The sequence below is a fragment of the Eptatretus burgeri genome, chromosome 11 (genome assembly GCF_056783735.1).
Source record: "Eptatretus burgeri isolate ZD-2024b chromosome 11, Ebu_testis_v1, whole genome shotgun sequence".
In the NCBI taxonomy this organism is placed as follows: Eukaryota; Metazoa; Chordata; class Myxini; order Myxiniformes; family Myxinidae; genus Eptatretus; species Eptatretus burgeri.
This window is the reverse complement of record NC_140971.1, coordinates 55,807,772-55,830,536: the sequence shown is the minus strand read 5'-3', so window position 1 is coordinate 55,830,536 and position 22,765 is coordinate 55,807,772. Positions and strand designations below refer to the sequence as shown.

The 22,765-nt window shown below is 43.2% G+C and overlaps 1 protein-coding gene across 2 annotated transcripts; it reads right to left on the bottom strand.

The window, feature by feature from the left end:
* Positions 1-1,765: 1,765 nt before the first annotated feature.
* Positions 1,766-16,324, bottom strand: LOC147017110 (uncharacterized). Of its 2 annotated transcripts, XM_085846498.1 has the most exons (3): positions 15,962-16,324; positions 9,989-10,060; positions 1,766-4,082 (listed from the first exon to the last, which is right to left on the bottom strand). In XM_085846498.1, the coding sequence occupies exon 3, from the start codon at positions 4,070-4,072 to the stop codon at positions 2,180-2,182; it is 1,893 nt and encodes a 630-aa protein (XP_085702624.1). In that variant the 5' UTR covers positions 4,073-4,082; positions 9,989-10,060; positions 15,962-16,324; the 3' UTR covers positions 1,766-2,179. The 2 variants fall into 2 exon arrangements, with proteins under 2 accessions (XP_085702624.1, XP_085702622.1); XM_085846496.1 differs by lacking the exons at positions 9,989-10,060; positions 15,962-16,324 and adding an exon at positions 5,253-5,272.
* Between the last annotated feature and the right edge of the window lie 6,441 nt (positions 16,325-22,765).

The window sequence follows — 22,765 nt, the reverse complement described above, 5'->3', positions numbered from 1 at the left end:
TTATCTGTGGAAGCAGATAAGCAGAAGTCATGGAGACCACTTTTGATGAGAAACCTTCTGACAATAGATGAGTCAACTTAAACCCCCTGATGTCTGTGCCAGTTCTTGTGTAAGTTCAGCACTTGATCTTTTTTATATTTTATTTCTGAAGGAACTTACATTAAGTTTGCTCATCTCTTTCGCTGAGTTCCTTTGGTCTTCTAATCTGTTTTCTATATTTACCTTCTCTGGTCTCATGCTTTTGTATTGTTGCTTGAATGCCACTTCTTGAAATACCTGTTTTGTGGGAAATTTCTCTCTGGGAATTGCATTATTGGAGTAAAACTGTTATTTTGAGTCTCGTCAAGTTTGATACATTGGACATGGTGTGGGTTTATATTACCGGCAAGAGAGAAATTACAGATTAGTGAAAAATAAGTGTGGTGGGCTAAGACTTTTGCACAGTACTGTATATTGCTACTAAAATGATTTTGGCGTTAATGAGGGGTTAATTAAGCATCAGTTATATCTTGAAGAGTGTTAGCCTAACTGTTTGTAAACCCCAATTAGCATCTACCAAAATCAGACGTCTAGTCAGTTTCTGTCATCCTCAATTAGTGCTAAAAATAGCCGGGAAATTGTTACCATCAGTTAGGCGTACCGTTCAGTTGTCTCTGCTATTTTTATTTTTGCTTTCTCTGTCTCTGTCTCGGCTTAAACAGCCACATGGTCAAATTAAAAAAAATCCTACGCACACCATACCGCAGAGTCACCACGCATATGCAGAATGCCTCTGCTCGGCATCTTAGTTCATCTCCAGCCATCTCGCGTCACCCATTAGAGAGCCGAGTCCACAATTTTAAATATGATGGATTTACCAGATTATGTTGCGGAGTGTTGGTTCTGCCAAAGAAGTTTCTTGGAAAGGGTCATGCTGGACAATTTGCCAACCCTCTCCCAGCAGTCGTTGGGGTAGGAATTTGTTAATTTATTAATGGTGCTGGCGATAGCTTGCCTACTCTTCGCAAAGGACACTATGGGATGTTTAATGTCGATCAACTAATGCCGGCAGATGGGATGCTCAGTTTAACATCCATCTGAGTGACGGCACGCACACACACACACACATATATATATATATATATATATATATATATATATATATATATATATATATATATATATATATATATATATATATATATATATATACACATATATATGATATCGATTGAAAAGACCAAGAAACTTGGATTATATATAATCATGGAACTCAGGCTTAGTTATTTTGAATCGCATGTCCAGTATTCAAGGCTAATCACCTTCATCATATCAAAACACAGTAAGCTTATTCTGGTAATTGAGGTGATTGGAAGCACAACTGCTCGCCTGATGTTTACTACAGTAATTCTCAATGAGAGCAGGTCGATCAGACCTCATGGGAGGGTGGAAAACACGGAGGCTCGCAACTGAAACCTTTGTACTGTGATATTTTACCCTCATTGTGATGGCACACAGAGCAAGAAGTTACAAATTAAAAAGAAAATTGTCTTGTATTAAAAAAAAATGAAAACTCAAAAATGCTGATTTGATTGGAAGCATGGTTTTGCACACCATGGATAAACTTTATCATCACACACTGGGAGCTTTCAATGATGAATAAAATAATCAGTAGCTGCAGTTAGGAAGATCATGAGTCATCACATCAAGTTGTATTGCTTCACATTATGTTGACCACAATGTAACCACTCTCACTGAATGTGACAAAAAGTGAGCTTTCAAGCAGTACTTTTGAAATAATTTATTCAGTGTAAGTGGGTTTTACACGATTCAGCAGAACATGCAGGTTTAAAACCGTGTTTAATATGGAGCGTTGAAATTCTGGGCTGCGAGTTGGTCTCTCGAATACACCTTCCTTCCCCGCACCCCCCCCAACAAGTCGTGCCTCTCAATATGGGACCGAGTGTTTGAAAGCCACAACTCATTAACCCAATGCAGAAACCGCTGGGTCATTCGAATCGTAAAAGAGCCAAGAGCGGATAAAATGTTTTTCCAGAAAATCAACAACTTCTTTAACATGAATTTCTGTGAATCATAAGTTTCTACAGTAAATGAAACATTTGCTTTTGTTGAAATAATACAATTACTATGGTTGGAGTTAACAAGCTCTCAAAGGTTGGTGTAAAAGTTGCTTTGGGTCTCACTCAAAGCCTGCAAGGGCTTGGTTGGGGCCATCGATGTTCTCTGACATTGATGGGATACCTTCTTCCACCATCCAGGAAACCTGTGAAAGAGATTTTTCAGCACTCGGCACCATTTTATGCTCACAGTTGTCGTCTTCCTGTGGTGCAGATGGATTGTCAAGATGAGCACCATTATGCAGGCTGGGAGGTGAAGAGTTCTCCTCGCATTTCCCACACTGTGGTTCATCAGCACTTGGTATATCCTGTTTTGGCACGTCATCGGTACCCAATAAAGAAACTGCTATCTCTGCTTCCGGTTCCTTTTTCAGGAGCTTAGGTGTGTTAGGGTCATCTGCAGGGCTGTTGGAATCTGGATTTTTCACGTCGACTGTTTTGTTGTCACAGGCTTGTTCTGTGACGATTGGGCTTTGAGGCGTTGAGAGATTTTCATCCTTAAGCATAGGAATTGTCGCCTTCTCCTTGGCTGGAGATGATGATGAAGAGGACCCTTTGGTTTTTTCTATCTCGGGTTCTGTTTTCTGCACTGCGGGATCTTCACAGCTTGTGTCAGGAAATATGCCGGTCACAGGTTTATGAGATATTGGTAGTGAGATCTCATTTGTCAAGGTTGAGAGTTTAACATCGTCGGTGACTGCAGAAGTCATAGCTTCGTCGTTCTCATATTTGGAAATGGCCACTGTTGCCTTTGTAGTGATGTCATTCGCACTGATTTTTCTATCCTCTTTCGAACAGTCGATGCCAAAGTCCATTGTTGCCTTTCCTTTGTCATCATCAGTTTGTCCATTAACATCATCAGACCCTTTGTCTTTCACTTCTGGTTGGTCATGACAGATCTTGGAGTTGTGAGTTAAAGTTATCTCATCAACACTAGGCTCTTGACCTGTGCTCTCCAGCAGCCCCTCATCTTCATCTCCACAACCATCTTTGCAAGATTTTTTTTTGTCCAAGTTACATTTTTGATCGTTTTTCTTTTGTGCTTCATCAGCTATCTGCTTTTCATCATGCACACCTTTTACGGCATCAGCTACCTCGGCTTTCTTTTTCTCCTTTTCATCTCCAACCGGTAATTCTTTATTTGATATTTCGACTTTTTCTGCAGGTTTCATCACAACGTGGTTTTCAATCTGCTTCTCACAAGGATGCTTAATATCATCGAGGACGTTTCCTTTTTCTTGGGAATCTGCTGTTCCTGTGTTTATGTTTAGACTGTCATTTTCTTTTGCATCACTTGATTTGCCGTCTAACTGTGCCAGTGAATCTTGAGCAACATTACTTTCCCTGCATACGTCTTTTTCTGCTTTCTCTGCCACCAAAAAAACCTGTTTCAACACAACCTCACTCTTGCTGACAACCACATCCTTCACTTCATCTCCTGGTTTGCTTTCTTCATTAATGGGTCCTGTTGTTGTGTTAATAGTTTCTACTGTGGTTATTTGAGTCACTGCTATGCTCTTGTTGGTTCCAGCTTCCTTTGCTTCCTTTGCAGTTTCAGATATTTTGGCATGTTCCTCTTCAATCTCTTGTGGCACTTTTGTCACATTGCTGCTCTCATTTATTACCTGGGTCTCTTTTATCTCGGCTTCGTCTTCTTTTCCTTCCACAATACCTCGTGAAGCCTCAGAGGGTTGTGACTCTGTTACCTCAGGTAATTTCTCTACTGACTTTTCTTCTTTCATCTTTTCATCATTTTCTGGCAGCTCTTCATCGCTCACTGCACCAATGCAGCCCTCCGATCCATCAACATTCTCTGTTGGTTTGTTTTCGCTCTCAGTTGTTTTCTCCTGGCTGCTCTTTTGTTCATTTCCACTGCTCAAATTGTCCTCTTCCTTCACATTCTTTTTCTCCTCTCCATCTGCTGCTTTCTTTTTCTTACCCAGTTTTCCACCCATCTTGCAGAGACTGCAAAAAAAAAAAAAAAAAATTGTTTTGAAAATCTCATTGCACATAAGGCTCATTAGCAAAAGTTTGTGCTCGTTCATTTGGTTATTGCTCATTATATCATAAAGAATTCGAAATCCTTTTCCTCTCTTACATAAGGGTTAAAGAGCAGGTTAGATCAAACGTGGGCCCATTGAGGGAATAGCACAGAGAGATCGATCGTGATGAAAGTGAGATGGTAGGCTTATTAAATAGATGTTTTACTTCGACTTTTACGCAAGACAAGTTAGGGGAATTACCAATAGCTAAGGGTACCTATCTTGGAAATGAGGAAGGGCTGTGAGAGGAGATCAGATTAACAGCTATATTTAAAGCTAATAGGATTTTAGGCCATTTTCACAGGGTGGATAAATTGTTAATCAAAAGAGGAAGTGTGATAACTATACATTAACTTAGTGAGGCCTCATCTATAATACTGTGTGCAGTTTTTGTCACCACATTTGAATAAGGGCATAGCTGCCATAGATAGGGTTCAACATAGTGTGACGAGATCGATTCCAAGCCTAACTCGACTCACCTATGGACAGTGATACGACCAGGGGTCATAGCTTAAGAGTAAAGATGAGGAGAGTTAAGACTGTAGCTAAGGCAAGGGTCTTTCATTCAGAGAGGAGTTAATGTGTGGAATGGTCTCCTTGAAAGGATAGTGGCAGCAGAAACAGTAAGCAGTGTTCCCTCACTTTAAATGTGTTCGCTTTGAATGGTTTCAAACTTGCATGATTGATCTATTAACACCAACAATTTGATATAAAGGTGTGGTTCAGAGTAAATTATTTGGAAAATACATAATTTGGTGAGAACAAGTTGAACACCTCATTTCAAATTGCACTCTTTATTTGATGATAGAAGGGGATTGTGTATTGGCCTGAGGAAGCTGGCTGTGAAGCTGGTGAAACGACATCTGAGACTGGGTTTTCTAATTGCTCAAATTAGCGGAGTAAATCTCTTTTACTTTTTGTTGGAAGTGCCTCCTTCTTTTAAAAAAACAAAAGTTATGTATTTTCCAGTCGTACCTCCTGGCTTTAATGCTGAGTATCAGCCATGGATTATGTCTCACACGGTAAAACCGCATAATCCGAAGACAAGAACAGTTTATATGCCACTCAGACAATTGTTCCCACTCATGCAAACCAAGAGACTAGAAGGCATGCGGTGCAATCGGCGGAGAAATCAACATGTGTAGAGTGTGACGAGTGCTCCCCTGATCTCCAATGGACAAAAGTCCTGCGCATGCACACACCAAAGCATCACCCCCGATCCGGAGGCATCGGCCGAGCCACTTGTGTAAAAAGACAGAGATTTTATGGAAGTATATGTCATGGGTCTTTGTTAGAGGTGTTAATGTTGGACATACTTGTTAGTTAATGCATGGAATGCATGCCAATCTCCCACCCCCTCCTTCATCCCATTCCCACAAGGGGATGGGGTGAGGAACTCCCCCCTCTCTCTCACCACACTGGCACCTAGTTCAGGCTTGGCCCATACCACTGTGAATATATATATATATATATATATATATATATATATATATATATATATATATATATATATATATATATATATATATATATATATATATATATATATCTTCTTCTTCTTCTTTCGGCTGCTCCCATTAGGGGTCGCCACAGCGGATCATCCGTATGATCCGCATAGTGATTTGGCACATGTTTTACGCCGGATGCCCTTCCTGACGCAACCCTGGTCGCCTCTTACAACACAGGGATATGGTACACCTATTTTAACCGGGGTATACACCGGCCCAGTACACTGGTACTCACTTCGCCGACCTCGGAAGGATGACAGGCTGAGTCAACCCCCTGGTGTATTAATTCAGTGGCCTAACGGGGCTTGAACTCAGGACCTTTTGGATCCCAAGCCGCTGCCCTAACCACTGCACCAACACCAGGCTATATATATATAATATATAAATATATATATATATATATATATATATATATATATATATATATATATATATATATATATATATATATATATATATATATATATATATATATATATATATATATATTTATTTATTATACATACACATGTATTGGTGTGGACGATTGTCCAATGGGGATCAACGGAGTGCTTGTCACACTCCTCATGTTTCGATTTTCCTGCTGGTCACATCACGTGCCCTCTGGTTGAATGGTTTGCATTAGCAGGAACAATTGGGTGGCAGACGGATGGTTGTTCTTTGCGGATTATGCGGTTTTACCGTGTGAGATATAATCCGCAGCGATGCTCACCATAACTGTCAGGAGGTGCATCTGATGTGTGTGTGTGCGTGCGTGCGTGCGTGCATGCGTATATATGTATATATATATATATATATATATATATATATATATATATATATATATATATATATATATACATATATACATATATATATACATATATATATATATATATATATATATATATATATATATACATATGTATACGTACCTGTACATGTACTTCAGAGAACACTGAAACTCAAATACAGGCATAGGTCTGAGCATTTGTGTTTTGGTGGCCATCTTGGATTTTAATGGGAATGATGCCATCCGGGTTGGGCACCCTTGTAGGATTGCTTAATATATGTGACATTTACAGTAACTATGCCAAGTTTGGTGATTTAATCCGGTCTGTCACAACCTTTCACCCAAGTACGCTTGGGCGATTCTTAAAATTTGAGAATAGAGCATAAAATGTATGTTCATGAGTAAATAATATCAGTAGCATGATTTATGTCATATTATTGGCATGCCAAAGAAGTAAAAGTTGCTTCAAATTAATCCAAACCTTCAGGGAAATTATAATTTCTTTCAATTCGATGAAAAACAAGGACAAATGTGTCCACGAGCAGCGTCCTAAAGATTTTGTCGGCTAAAAAAAAAAAATTTTTAAATTAAAAAAAACAAAAAAAACAACAACAACTTCCGATATTTCATCACGTGCCTTGATTAAGCCAATAGCGAAACGCGTCATAATGCCTTTACATATTTATGATATATCGTGTATTTACGAAATAAAGAATGTATTTATGAAATTACAATACGATAAATGGAATAATCTTTAAATAGTAACGTGAACTTTTTGAAACTTTAAAGCAAATGTCCGAATATATTTAAAAGTTCATGATGGACGCTCTCAAGAGGCACCGTGTATGTGAGGATGTGTACATATGCTCAGTATTTAAGGAGATACGGATCTTGTATATACAAGAGCCGAGTCCTTGAGATTAAGGTTTTGTCTTCACAAGAACAAGAACAAGAACAAGAACAAGAACAAGAAGAAGAAGAAGAAGAAGAACAACGCCGAGCTCTCTATGAGCAGCGTTCGCTACGCGAGACGCTGCTAAAAAAAGAAATTAACCTGGTTTACCTGGGCTGTGTACAAGGCAACAGACGACCGTGCCTTAAGGGCTCCCGAATCTTTTTTTTTAATCTGCTGTTAATAAATATGCCGCAATATCTTTGCTGCTAAGAAATATGATGATTTTGGAATTTCACAATACTCAAAACAGATATAATAGGCTAATGCTGTCTGTCAGATCCCGTAAGGAGAAGTCCGACACACATGTACACAATTCAAGAGTACATGTCTGCTCATTTTCTTCATAACTTGAACAAACTACATGCAGAAATAAGGACTTGCTACCTTTGTCACCAAAGGTGGAAGGAGGTTATGTTTTCACCCCTGTCTGTCTGTCTGTTTGTTTGTGTGCAGGATATCTCAAACAGTAATGGACGGATTTGGATGAAATTTTGTGGACAGGTTTGATGTGTGATAAGGACAAAATAATTAGATTTTGGTGAAGATCCAGATCCGGCTACTATAATTTTTAAAGTGATTCTTCACCATTGAGAGATGGGTGTCAAAAACGATATACGTATAGCACGATATCTCAAAAATTTATCTGGCCCGATGTGTTCTAGTGGATCAGGCATTGCCTGGTGGAGGTATGCGCTCAACCGAGTGCCCTTCTAGTCTTTGTCTGTTTTGTAAAGAATGACGGGAGAAGCTTTTGATATTTGCTGAACCAGCGAACAGATTCTCGATGGACGAAGTGAGAAAAGGCATAGTGGGAATCGACTCCAGAGACTTGGAGCCGTTACAGATGGGTAATCGACTCTGGAGAATTTAGGGTTTGATTCCTGTTTCCAAAGGAGGGAATCGATTCTAACATGCCAATCGATTCTTTCGCCCAAGTCAACACCCAAGCCACCTGCCCACTGTATGAAGGACATTAGCAGTGTGTGCAACTGATTCTGTGCAGTGACCATTCTGCCAAATTTGCAAACGTAATAAATAGATAGCACTAGATCCCATGGTGATGCAATCTTTGAAATATCAGTATTTGCAGTAATAACCTAGTTATATACCTCACAGCTAGATATATCTCACAGCTAAATTGTATAAATAACCTGCTGATGCTATTCACGGCATTTACCCGAACTCCAACTCGCAAAATTACGAGTTAGCATTTATAGCTGCTAACTAGTAAAAAATATAACTCCACTCTAACTGTGCATTTACCTCATTAGTAAACACTCGATTGATTATACCTGCTCTTGGTGAAACCAACTCAGTCACCAGGAGTCATGCAGCAGGTTATCATTAGATTCATTTATGAATGCCATTGATGAGAATTAATAATTAGATAATCTATAATACGTGATATACGAGGCCATGTTGGTTGTGTTAATGCCTAGCTTGTTAACGTTCTTGAAGAAACATAAAACACCCGTACTTTTAGCTCGATCAATCGCAAGATCTCCACTGGATCATCTTCCATCATGTAGAAAATATACCCTGAGATACTTAACATCAGTGTTGGATAAATTTGGCTTTCTTTTTCAACCACTTATATTATCAACAATTGTTTCATGGATCCTTAACGGTTAAGGTAGGCCTTAAGATCCGAGGGTCTTGAGCTCAAGCCTCTGTTGGGCCATTGAATTAATACCAGGTAGAGTTGACTCAGCCTATCATCCTTTTGAGGTTGGTAAAATGAGTATCAGTGTGCTGGTAATGGACATTGCATCAGTGGCACAGCTGCACCCCTAGAAATTGATGCAGCCAAGCAGCCACAGGCTGCATGTAAATAAATAAACAAGCAGTCATAGACTGGTACTTATGAAATCGTCAACTTGACCTCTGACCTTGTCTAATAAAAGCTGTCTCTAGAGAAGTTAGCGACGCAAACCAGAAGTTTATACGATGATTCTGTACCAAACCATCAAAAATCAAATGTTTGACCTCACGGTGACCTTGACCTTTGAACGATTTTGACCAAAATCTAATCAGCGCTAGCCATCACCCTCCTGAATCACGTGGTGTAATTTGACATTGGTAGCTTCTTCCGTTCTCGAGTTATCGTACCTACAAACAAACAAACAAACACACAAACACACAAACAAACAGATGACGGAAGTCATCAATATACTTACGAAATCTTTAGATTTCGTAAGTAATAAACCCTATGACATCATTTTTTTTAAATCACACTTATTCCCCATGTGGAATACTTGCCAGGTGCGAAGTTTAAATTTTTACGATGATGCGGTTTCAGAGAAACAGAAATCCAAAGTGTTTCCTTTTTTCCAACATGGCTGCCACACAACGTGACCTATTATGTTATAAGTATTAAAACATTCTACATCAATAGTCACTCCAATGGTGAAAAGTTTGTGGCAATCCAACAAGCAGTTGCAGAGAAAAACATTCACGCTCTGTGCAGAGACAGACAGACAGACAGACAGACAGACAGACAGACAGACAGACCCAAATGCAATACCCTCTCCTTTGGTGAGGGTAATTACTATGTGGGCCCACAAAGCACATATTGGTCTGCCAAGTACTCTTACCTCCTGCTTTACGGGCTTCTCTCAGCAAACAGATGATCCTGCGAGAACAATGTTCTCCACACACGGCTGCACCTGCATTCACATGCACACATATTCCAGGAACACATTGGCATCACAGTCTCCAACACAACTTGTGCCTTAAGTGGTTACCTTTCAGCCATTGTTTATCCAGCACAGCGATGTTGGCCAGAGTTTGAACGTTGGGCGAACGTCAATGTGCGAGTTGGGTTTGTTCTGGCACTGAAACAGCCTGCCTTGGACCCATTCTCTTATCTTATCAAGGAGGCAGCCTGTAATGTTTATTATTTATTTATTTTTTGATTGCTCAAACACACTCGAAAGACACATGTTTGAATCCCATGCATTTTGTGCCCCCCAAGGGCCTGCGAGTGCAAGGACAGATAGTTCAGACGTTGAAGACTTTAAACGGTCTCATCTGAGTTTGAGTCCGACCCGACTACAAACTGTGTGCTTCAGAGGCAGGGCGTTATACCAATGAGTGCTCCCTCACCCGGACATATAAGGTGAGTGTCCTGTTCGCTCCTATTGGTTGTTGATGAATTTAAAAGACCCTTCGGTGCATTTCACATGAGTTTACCATTGTGTGCCAGGACCCTGAATAAATTTCAAATTTCAAATTCCCTCCACCAAGGAGCTGAACGTCTCATAGGGTGCCTCAAAGGATCGCTATCGTAATGGAATAATGACACGATTGACCTGACCAGTGCAGAATGACACATGTACAATAAATCTATCGATAATGGAGCAAATGCGTATACTGTATGGATATATATATATATATATATATATATATATATATATATATATATATATATATATATATATATATATGTATATACAGTGGGGAGAACAAGTATTTGATACACTGCCGATTTTGCAGGTTTTCCCACTTACAAAGCACGAAGAGGTCTGTAATTTTTATCATAGGTACACTTCAACTGTGAAAGACGGAATCGAAAACAAAAATCCTGAAAATCGCATTGTATGATTTTAAAATAATTAATTTGCATTTTATTGCATGAAATAAGTATTTGATACATCAGAAAAACAGAACTTAATATTTGGTACAGAAACCTTTGTTTGCAATTACAGAGATCAGACGTTTCCTATAGTTCTTAACCAGGTTTGCACAGACTGCAGCAGGGATTTTGGCCCACTCCTCCATACAGATCTTCTCCAGATCCTTCAGGTTTCGGGGCTGTCACTGGGCAACACAGACTTTCAGCTCCCTCTAAAGATTTTCTATTGGGTTCAGGTCTGGAGACTGGCTAGGCCACTCCAGGACCTTGAGATGCTTCTTACGGAGCCACTCCTTAGTTGCCCTGGCTGTGTGTTTCGGGTCGGTGTCATGCTGGAAGACCCAGCCACACCCCATCTTCAATGCTCTTGTTGAGGGAAGGAGGTTGTTGGCCAAGATCTCGCGATACATGGTCCCATCCATCCTCCCCTCAATACGGTGCAGTCGTCCTGTCCCCTTTGCAGAAAAGCATCCCCAAAGAATGATGTTTCCACCTCCACGCTTCACGGTTGGGATGGTGTTCTTAGGGTTGTACTCATCCTTCTTCCTCCAAACACGGCGAGTGAAGTTTAAACCAAAAAGCTCTATTTTGGTCTCATCAGACCAAATGACCTTCTCCCATTCCTCCTCTGGATCATCCAGATGGTCATTGGCAAACTTCAGACGGGTCTGGACATGCGCTGGCTTGAGCAGAGGGACCTTGCGTGCGCTGCAGGATTTTAATCCATGACGGCGTAGTGTGTTACTTATGGTTTTCTTTGATACTGTGGTCCCAGCTCTCTTCAGGTCATTGACCAGGTCCTGCCGTGTAGTTCTGGGCTGATCCCTCACCTTTCTCATGATCATTGAGGCTCCACGAGGTGAGGTCTTGCATGGAGTCCCAGACCACGGGAGATTGACTGTTATCTTGAACTTCTTCCATTTTCTAATAATTGCGCCAACAGTTGTTGCCTTCTCACCAAGCTGCTTGCCTATTGTTCTGTAGCCCATCCCAGCCTTGTGCAAGTCTACAATTTTGTCCCTGATGTCCTTCGACAGCTCTGTGGTCTTGCCCATTGTGGAGAGGTTGGAGTCTGATTGATTGAGTGTGGACAGCTGTCTTTTATGCAGATAACGAGTTCAAACAGGTGCAATTAATACAGGTAATGAGTGGAGAATGGGAGGGCTTCTTAAAGACAAAACTAACAGGTCTGTGAGAGCCGGAATTCTTACTGGTTGGTCGGTGATCAAATACTTATTTCATGCAATAAAATGCAATTTAATTATTTAAAAATCATACAATGTAATTTTCAGGATTTTTCTTTTAGATTCCGTCTTTCACAGTTGAAGTTTACCTATGATAAAAATTACAGACCTCTACGTGCTTTGTAAATGGGAAAACCTGCAAAATCGGCAGTGTATCAAATACTTGTTCTCCCGTGTGTGTGTGTGTGTGTGTGTGTGTGTGTGTGTGTGTGTGTGTGTGTGTGTGTGTGTGTGTGTGTGTGTGTGTGTGTGTGTGTGTGTGTGTGTGCGCGCGCGCGCGCGTACGTGTGTCCGTGGGACCGTCTAATAAGTAGGAACTGCTGTTAAGTGTAAATGACTGTACATAATAAGTAGACGGTTGAAGTTCTTTTGTCGTGCTTTTGTTGCTTGTATAATTGCATACGTGTTTTGCCTTATTTAATTGCATACGTGTTTCATTATAATAAATGTCCTTGTGTGAATGTAAACCTGCTCGTTGCGTCCATTCCCTCATTGACTGAACATTTCGTGTGTTGGGAGTTCGAAAGCCGTTGGTTTTCCGTAATAGGGGGACATTTGGACCGACGGTTCTCGGCGATTACGCCACTCGGAATCGCGCACGGACAGGCTCGCCTCGGCGGTTTGTTCCGTCGAGGGTGGAATACCCCAGTAGTTGGATCACGTGGGTATTTAGGTAAATTGAAGATTGGCAATCGACCCTACCCCACGTGATCTGCCGATTGGCGTATTTCGGTTCTTGTCCAAGGACCCGTCACTCGGAGTTATCCGGGCGGCGATCTATATTCTGGGCGATCGGTCGGGCCGACTCGACTTGCGGCTCCGTTCAGAGCGGTCGGTTGGCGGCCGACGCCCGGCCAGTAACATTATTGATGTTGTACCATCTCATATGCATGCCTGCTGTTCTTGTAGACCAGGAAGAAGGCGTATTTGGCCAAAATCTTGTCACTCTAAAGATCGTCCAGAAGCTTCATCCGAGACTCATTTTATTTCTTCCCAACATATATCTGCACTCGTGGGGTGTGCTTACACATTGTGGAAGCAGATAAACAGTGATACCCCCATTGTCTCAGGTCGCTCAGCAGCATTTGATTTTTCATTTATTTATTTATTTTCATTTACGGATATGCTTTCCACAGTTCTGTGATTTTTTTTCCTGGTGTATCGACTTCGACGTCCGTCGGCACATAATTACCGTGCTTCCCCAGTTGTCTCGGGTCGCTCACCTGCATTTTTTTTCATTGTTTTTTTCTTAATATTTTTAATTGGTTCACGAGTCAGTAAGTGACCACTATATTCGTTATGGGTGTGTGTCTGTCTGTCCCAAGCATAGCTCCGTGGGTTTTGATCCGATCTTGATAAAATGAGGGTGTGAGGTTTGTATCATGATCTAGTTGTGTTTTCTGGAGAATGGGCATGCTGCGCCCATTATGGGCGGAGCCACGCCCATAAAACATGTTTTTAGGGGGTAGCCGGTTTCAAGTTACATCTCCGAGGGGGTTTGTCGAATCTGGCAGGGGTTTCGGTATTTGGTTAGCCCAATGGCACCTGCATAGCCCCACGGAGCTCAATTTTTCATTTTTGTCCCAAGGTCAAGGTCACCAACTTAGAAAATGTCAAAAAAATCAATAAATTGGGCATCGAGCTCCTTGGGTTTTCAAATGTTTCCAATGAAAGTTGGTATGCAAGTCGTGCTCTTCGAGTACCACAACTTTCATCATTTACGTTTTTCCCGATTCCCACCAGTTTGCCTGTGGCGTCCCCTCGAAGGTCAAAAAATAAAAAAGGCGAACCGTGTACATTGTTCGTGAACCATCGCCGTCTCCAGACTTGTATATATTTATATACATATACATATTCAAGTGTATCGGAAATAGCGCCTCCTTTTGTGGAAGCCGGGATTACAAATTATCTTCCTTTATCTTGTGAATAATAAAATTTCTGAGCTTGGTGTTGCCTTATTGGTTAGGGTGGAATCTTGGGATCCTAGGGTCCTAAGTTCAAGCCCCGTTGACCGCTGAATATAAATACACCAGGAGGTTGACTCAGCCTGTCATTCTTCCGAGGCCGGCAAAATCAGCACCAGTGTACTGGTAAGGGGGACGCTGCATCAGCGGCATAGCCGAGTCCCAACCGGGGGGGGGGGGGGAGAGAGAGAGCTATATATATATATATATATATATATATATATATATATATTTCAAAAATGATAAAGTGCACATCCAAGACCGTGCCGCAGCACATTGCCCGCCAAGGTGGGCCGGGAAGGGTGCTCCCCTGAGTAAATACAACTCTCGAGTAAATTTATTACGTTGCATCATCGGTCGACACTCGACGCACACCAAGATCGCGTTAAGACGGACAAAGAGCATCCGCTGGGAGGCCCAATGGTCGTTTCCCTCGTGCTTCCGGCTGTCCGCGGTGCTGAACCTCCTCCATGTTTTGCGAGACCGTTTTTCCCGACATTCTGAAATCGCTGAGACTCAGACAAAGGATTTCGAAGGGAGCGCTGATGGGGGATCACTGCGACTGCATGCTTCCATGATCGTGAACTGACTGGACCGATAAAAGATCCTCCCGAGGTGGTCTTTTCGGAACACGTGTTTGTTTGATGTTCTAGAATGTAACAGAAAAGGTTCCGAATCGTTTCCCTCTTCACCTGGAGGGAGTCGAGCGAGGGACACATATGAGGCGTCGCACACGCACACGCACACGCACACGCACACACACACACACACACACACACACACGCACACACACACGCACACACACGCACACACACGCACACACACACACACACACACACACACACACACACGCACACACACACGCACACACACGCACACACACGCACACACACACACACACAAAAAACAGTTTTCTCAGGAATCAAAACGAAAGGCTGTGAGTACTCGACCCCGAACTACTTCATTGCAGCAGATTTGGCGCGTCGATCCGCGCCTCCCTTTAACCGTTCGCCACGATGCATCGTGTGAAGAAGAGGATCCGCGGTCTAGTCAGGGAGGGGCACACGGACCACGAGCCAATGTGCTCGCGTCTCTCCTCCACAGACAAGCACTGCACCCATCGTTCCCCATCCCTCCCCTCCCCTCCCTCACCAACCAACCCCAACCCCACGTCCTCCTCCCCTCGTCCCCTCCTCCCTCCTCTCCTCCTCCCCTCCCTTCAGGCGCCGTATTTTAATTTCGACAGTCAAAGCGAAATGCTTCATCAGGAGAGAAATGTCACGTTAAAGCGCGAAGTGATCAAGGGAACCAAACGAGAGGTCTTTGAGGGAGGTACAAGACGTCAGTCACCTCGTGATCGAACGAGCACCACTAACTCCACATGAAGGGATTAGAAATGTGAAACAATACGGGGTCACGTGACGTGTTAGAGACCCAACGCCGAGCGCAGTCCCGCCTGGTTGTAAGAGTGCGAGCCGATGGCGTCCGACGCGCCAGGGAGTGGAGGGCACGTCCGACCCGCAGCTGCGGATCGCCTCTTTGTTCTCCCGTCAAGGGCCACACAGATGTATATCCCGAGCGCCGTGTTCACCTGAACGGTTGAACAGCTCGGAAACACGGATCCTCACACAACATGCACCGAGGGGACGACAGGCGCCACGCCCCGTGCCACCTCGCCTCGGTGTGCGGACGCGCGCGCGTTCCCATCGCACTCACGACACGTACCTGGAAGCGCGATAGGCAGCGACGACTCGCGAACCACCTGCGAGGAAGCAAGCCTGGCTTTGGGCGTGTGCTCCGGCACTGGGGATCGGAGGGAGCGCACAGCAAGGCACCGGGTGTTGGGCTCGTACGTTTTACAAGGATGGTGAACGGGCTGCAGGAGCGAGACGGCGGGACAGGGAGCGCTGCGCAAACACACCGACACGGACAGACAAACGTACACCGAGGTGTCCGCGAGACGGGAGCGACGCTGTCACAAGTCACGACGGAGATTGCACACACGGAATGGGAAGTGTAAAATGGTTGTGGGACAGGGGGGGGGGACGGCACGATGAAGTAACGGGAAGTATTATGGGGTGGTGTGTTGGAAATGAGGATGAGGCGTGGAGCGGTGGGGGGCGGGAGGGAGGGTGTGTCGAACGGTCACGTGATATTGGCTGCTCGTGTTCAATATATACAAGATGACGAGGTGGTGGAGATTCACTGCAGTGTTAAACATGTGTGTTCAAACGAGAAGGATGGACGTTTAAAAACGCCATGATAACATGTATCACGGAAATCATGGAAATGTCGCCATGAAGGAGAACATCGCGTGGAAACATCGCGTGGAAACATCGCCATGAACGTGTTTATACAAAACAGGCCTCACGGGCCGTGCAAGTTGTGCACGCGATGTGTCACCACAATCCCGAACACTACTCGTCACCACAATCCCGAACACGACTCGTCACCACAATCCCCAAAACACTACTCGTCACCACAATCCCGAACACGACTCGTCACCACAATCCCCAAAACACTACTCGTCACCACAATCCCGAACACGACTCGTCACCACAATCCCGAACACGACTCGTCACCACAATCCCGAACACGACTCGTCACCACAATCCCGAACACTACTCGTCACCACAATCCCGAACACGACTCGTCACCACAATCTCGAACACTACTCGTCACCACAATCCCGAACACTACTCGTCACCACAATCCCGAACACTACTCGTCACCACAATCTCGAACACTACTCGTCACCACAATCCCGAACACTACTCGTCACCACAATCCCGAACACTACTCGTCACCACAATCCCGAACACGACTCGTCACCACAATCCCGAACACTACTCGTCACCACAATCCCGAACACGACTCGTCACCACAATCCCGAACACTACCCGTCACCACAATCCCGAACACTACTCGTCACAAGTTATATACACCGAATGAGGTAACATCACCACACCTGATGGGTGAGAGACAGACTGGATCACTGCACCAGGTGGTTTATGAGGGACAGTCTGGATCACTACACCAGATGGTTTATGAGGGACAGACTGGATCACTGCACAGATGGTTTATGAGGGACAGTCTGGATCACTACACCAGATGGTTTATGAGGGACAGTCTGGATCACTGCACAGATGGTTTATGAGGGACAGTCTGGATCACTGCACCAGATGGTTTATGAGGGACAGTCTGGATCTCTGCACCAGATGGTTTAGGGACAGACTGCATCTCTGCACAAGATGGTTTATGAGGGACAGACTGGATCACTGCACAAGATGGTTTATGAGGGACAGTCTGGATCACTGCACCAGATAGTTTAGGGACAGACTGGATCACTGCACCAGGTGGTTTATGAGGGACAGTCTGAATCACTGCACAAGATGGTTTATGAAGGACAGTGTGGATCACTGCACAAGATGGTTTATGAGGGACAGACTGGATCACTGCACCAGATGGTTTCGGGACAGACTGGATCTCTGCACCAGATGGTTTCGGGACAGACTGAATCTCTGCACCAGATGGTTTAGGGACAGACTGAATCTCTGCACCAGATGGTTTCGGGACAGACTGGATCTCTGCACCAGATGGTTTAGGGACAGACTGGATCTCTGCACCTGATGGTTTAAGCATAGCCTGGATCTCTGCACCTGATGGTTGAGGGACAGACTGGATCTCTGCACCTGATGGTTGAGGCACAGACTGGATCTCTGCACCTGATGGTTTCGGCACAGCCTGGATTTCTGCACCATAGATATTTCAGCAGTCGTGCGCTGAGTTTTTCACTTGCACGTCGAGTCAAATTGCTATACTTGCTTGTCGAATGACACAATATTGTATCTCTACATTATTGTACAACCAAAGTATTTCTCCTTTCTCCCTCCTCCCTCCCCCCTTCTTCCCCCTCCTTCCTCCCTCCTTCACTCTGTGAGTATCTCACATTGTTGGACACCAAACGAGCTCTCAGATCACTCCACATCGTTTCTCCATCTCCTCAGAGTTATTGATTCGACAGAAACCATTCTCACACAGAATCTTCTTCTTTCGTCTGCACAACATATTATCTGGTGTGCAGCAGTGACGCTGATGCAGTGCCCACTTTCGGTGAAAGTAGGAATTTGCAATTTGTTCATGGCGCCGGCGATAGCTCGCTCCCTCTTCACGAAAGACACCGTAGGATCTTCAACGTACACCGACTAATGTCGGAAGACGGGACTCGCGGTGAACGTCTCCCCGAGAGACGGAACATCGTTGATGTTCCTAAACCTGCCTGCGAAACACCAGTGTGAGAGTTTACAGCTGGGTCGGGATTCGAACTCCCGAGGATAGACAGCTCAGAGTCGAGGCTATCCTGGCAGCTCCACACTGGATGTTCACAACTCCTCCCTCTCCTTGCCTCACCCCTGCGACCTCAGGGAATACTTGTTTCCTCACGTCTATCTCTGTAACAACATGTTGGTGTGTGGTCGACCCACTCGACCCTCTTCCATCGCAATACACCTTACGTAACGGAATGTTCCGTACAGTACATTACACAATATAACGAGCCATGTCGATCCCGCACAGTTATCTGCATACGTACTAAATGTACATGTGTGGTGTTTGATGTAAACATGCTGTGGCACGTGTAAACTGCCTCTTCTAGCACTTCCTTCATGTCCTTGTGGAGAAATTCGCATCACGTGACAACCGCTGTGTCGCTGCAAGTCGCGCTGTGCGAGGTCAGCCGACCGAACAATCGTGCATGTTGCCCAATGATCGCAGTGTTTGTGAGCTCGGTGTAAACGTTACACTTTTGGAGAACGTTTTACCTGCAAATGATGGTTACCTGTCCATTTTGTGCAGTTGTAACAGTTTACGTTTTGTATCCCATTGATAGGCCGGATCTGGATTCGGACTTGAAACAAAATTGAATCGGCTTGTTATTGTCACATAACCAACTCATCCACCAAGTTTTGTCCGAATCCTTCCAAAATGTTTGGAAATGTCTTGCACAGAAACGGACAGACAGGGGTGTATACCATTCCTCTGTCCACCTTCGGTATCGGAGGTAACAAAATGCCAGGTGAGGACTGAAGTGTGATAGCTTCGTGCAGGGGTTACGAACCCCTTCCTCACTGTGACCCCTTCCGTCCCACACTCTATAAATTCCTGCATCCTCAACACAAACAATTGGTCGACATGTCGCATCCCTGAAATATTAAAACTTCACCATGTGGTGGGATACTTGACTCCATGTAGTGGTCTTTAGTTAAAAATTAAACAGTCCGTCTTTAACAGTCCCCCAAACAGAGGGAGAGTGTTGAGAGAGGGAGAGGGTTGAAATACTTGGAGGGAGAGGAGAGAGAGGGGTGAGAGAGGGAGAGGGAGAGGGGTGAGAGAGGGAGAGGGGAGAGAAAGGGAGAGAGTGAGAGGGAAAGAACGTTGAATTTTTCTATATCTATCTATTTATGCCGAAGTGACGGGTCGTTTAATGCAAGGTGAGGTCAGGTGAGGTCAGGTATGGGAGCATGCAGTGTGTCGCTGCATCCACTGTCCGCTAGTACTCCAGGGGCCTCTGTCTGGCCATCCCCCAGGCAGATGCCCAGCCCATCCCCATCTCCTTGAGATGCCGATCAACCTGCTGAAATGAAAGAAAATCGTATAAAAAGGGGAAATATGGCGTAAAATAAAATTGCACATTTTCAGTGAGCGAATTACCACCCGACGCACTGTCCGAGGCACCGCACAGCAAAACGCAGGCCAATGGGGCCCTGACCTTTGTTGAAGTCAATCAATATTTCAGTGACAGTGCAAATATTGTGGAGCACTTAAGCAAGTACTCCAACGAAATGGTTGATAAGCAATGGCTGGCTTGGCAAGCGATTAGTGATCGCCAATCCATTTTATTAACGCCATACACTTGGAGATGCCCGGAATGTCAAGCGATGTCCGAATTGGACAAATGAACACTTGTGTTTTTTTGTTTGTTTGTTTCGCAATCAGAACTACTGATGAAGTCAATAAAGAAGTTTATATTTATAAATTTGGCTAATATTTAGAGATTTTAGAAGTTATGGCACGTGCGGAAATAAAATAAAGCCATGAACGCTGGCGCCTCTGGGCATTTATAAGCATTGCAATGTATCCAGCGATTCGTAGATATGATGATCAGGTATTCGATGATGTGAGTGAGGAAAGTGAAAAAAAAAACTTTATCATTAAGAAATCGTTGTTGCCTGTTCTAAGTCAAGGCATTCTTGAGCAGGCCAAAAAAATGGTGAATGAAGACCCCAGTAAGGGACAGCTAGGTGACCAAGGATGAGCCTTGATAGAAGATAATTAAATAAGGCCATTATCTTCAAAAATGGGTGTTTAAATTAAACCAAACACCAAATTTTCATTCATGCACTCCCTTGGAGTTCCCTTAGTATGCATGCAAAGTTTGGGGCCACTCGGGTTTATGGTTTTGGAGTTATGGAGGAGACTGACAGACGGATGGACGGACACACACTGACATTTATTCGCATCGATAGATGTTCTATGACTGATTTACAAATGTTGTAGTACAAACTTTATTGACACGACCACATTGTGTTGGTACTGTGCATACTTTAGAGATGATCTCGCATTCAAAATAGTACGTACCATACTTTATATAAATATGTGTGTGTTGGTGCTGTTGATTGGCGGTGTGATTGTCCTGCATGGACAGGGCTGATAACATTCAATGTTAACCGCACCTATGTAGGTCTGATTAGCCCGAGGGCAAATGTGTCTGGCGGCCCTGCCCCCCATCAGGCTGATTGACAGTCGTAGTCCCGCCCACCCGTCTGATCCCTTCCTATTCCTTCACAAGGGAATGCCGTTTTGTGTTCTTTTCGTGGAATCATTTTAAGCTATTAAAATTTCGATCAGTTTGCACCTCCCACTATAAAATGCAATCGATTTGTGTTTAAACCAAGTTCAGCCTTAGTTATTTTATAACTTGGTTTACGCAGTTCTTCAGCTAAAATGTGGGGTCGGTAGGTCGAAATATAAATATAATTTCAATTTTTAGAAATTATATATTTTTATGATTTTTTTTCGGATGTTCCATGAAAAAGACAAGTGTAGGTGGGGAGGGGGGGGTGGGGAATAAATATAAATCCCGGACCAGGAGGATCTAAAAACATTGAAGATGGAAGACCATTCAAATGCAGGATGCCCATGTTCTGAAAAACAATAAAGAGGGATTAAAACTTGTTTTTACAATATAGTCTGGCATGTTTTTCTTATCGAAACCTGTTGGATCATCAAACAAATGGAAACAATGCTGAGAAAATTACTGTCCAAGTCGTAGATGTGTGTGTGCACACCAGTGCATAGTGCTGGATATGATTAAAAAAAAGGTGTCTACTAGGAGTCAAAACAGTCAATCAGAGCCATAACCAGCTGGGTCATTCCATGTTAAATCATCAAAGAATCTGCCGTCATCTCTCAGATTTTTGTAAAACTTTGGGAACCAATTGGGACCCATGAAAAACGGCAAGAACTCAAATATTTTTGCTAACAGCCTCTTAATTAGTGAGATACAGACTAACGAACTTTGGACTAATTAGCACGACGTCACAAATTCAAATGGCCATATCTCTAAAAGTATAACACCTAGAGAGCTGGTTTTGGTGTCATTTTAAAGGTATTTTCAGGCCCTATGAATTTGTCTGGGCAACATTTTCCTACCTCCAACCACAAAAAAGTTATCACAAAATATAAACTTCAATCGTGAATCCCCAAAAAATGTATCCTTCAAATTTCCTCAAATTCATCCCAGAGGTACCTTATGATGTCAAGAAGCTTCCACATAAGTTTTGTGATGGGCACTCCAATAGTTTCTGAGATATGAGCAATAATGTACATGTACGTATGGCATATAGGTTCGAAAATCAGCATTTTTAATGTATAATACAATCATTCTAACCTAGCCATGACAGGGAACACAGGGAACGACCATCAATTGCTTTGAAGTATCATATACTTTCATTTTCAACTGGGCCTGAGGGGAAGAAACAAGTGCTGCTGTTGCTGCATTGAAGAGGAAATTGAAAGCCTAAGTCAGGTTAGTGAACACTGTGTACTTGAACTCACTTCTTGATTGTATAATATTTAATTGTATTGTTATTGTATAATAATAAAACCCGTTTACATTTCAGGTTTTGAAACTTTTGTACCTTCGGTGGTAAATGTATAAATATAAAAGGCTAAAAATGTGTTTTATATTTATATTTCATTACGGCAAATATACCGTCGGCGGATCCGTAAACCAAGTTATAAAATAACTAAGGCCTTCGTAGTTTAAAGCAATTTTGAGTTAGGCTGTCAGAAAAAATAATAAAAATAATAAATAAATAAAATAATAATAATGACAAACCGGCACTTTTTGGGTCTCATTTTTCTTGTTCAACGATGATGTCCCAAAGTTTAATGAGTGTTATTGGATGGGAAAATGTCCGCAGATGACTGGTAGGTAATTTATAGGTTTGTAAGTTTCGTCTTGGTGGA

Coding starts and splice junctions, on each gene's coding strand:
- LOC147017110 (XM_085846498.1), bottom strand. CDS start 4,072: ATGGGTGGAAAACTGGGTAAGAAAAAGAAAGCAGCAGATGGAGAGGAG.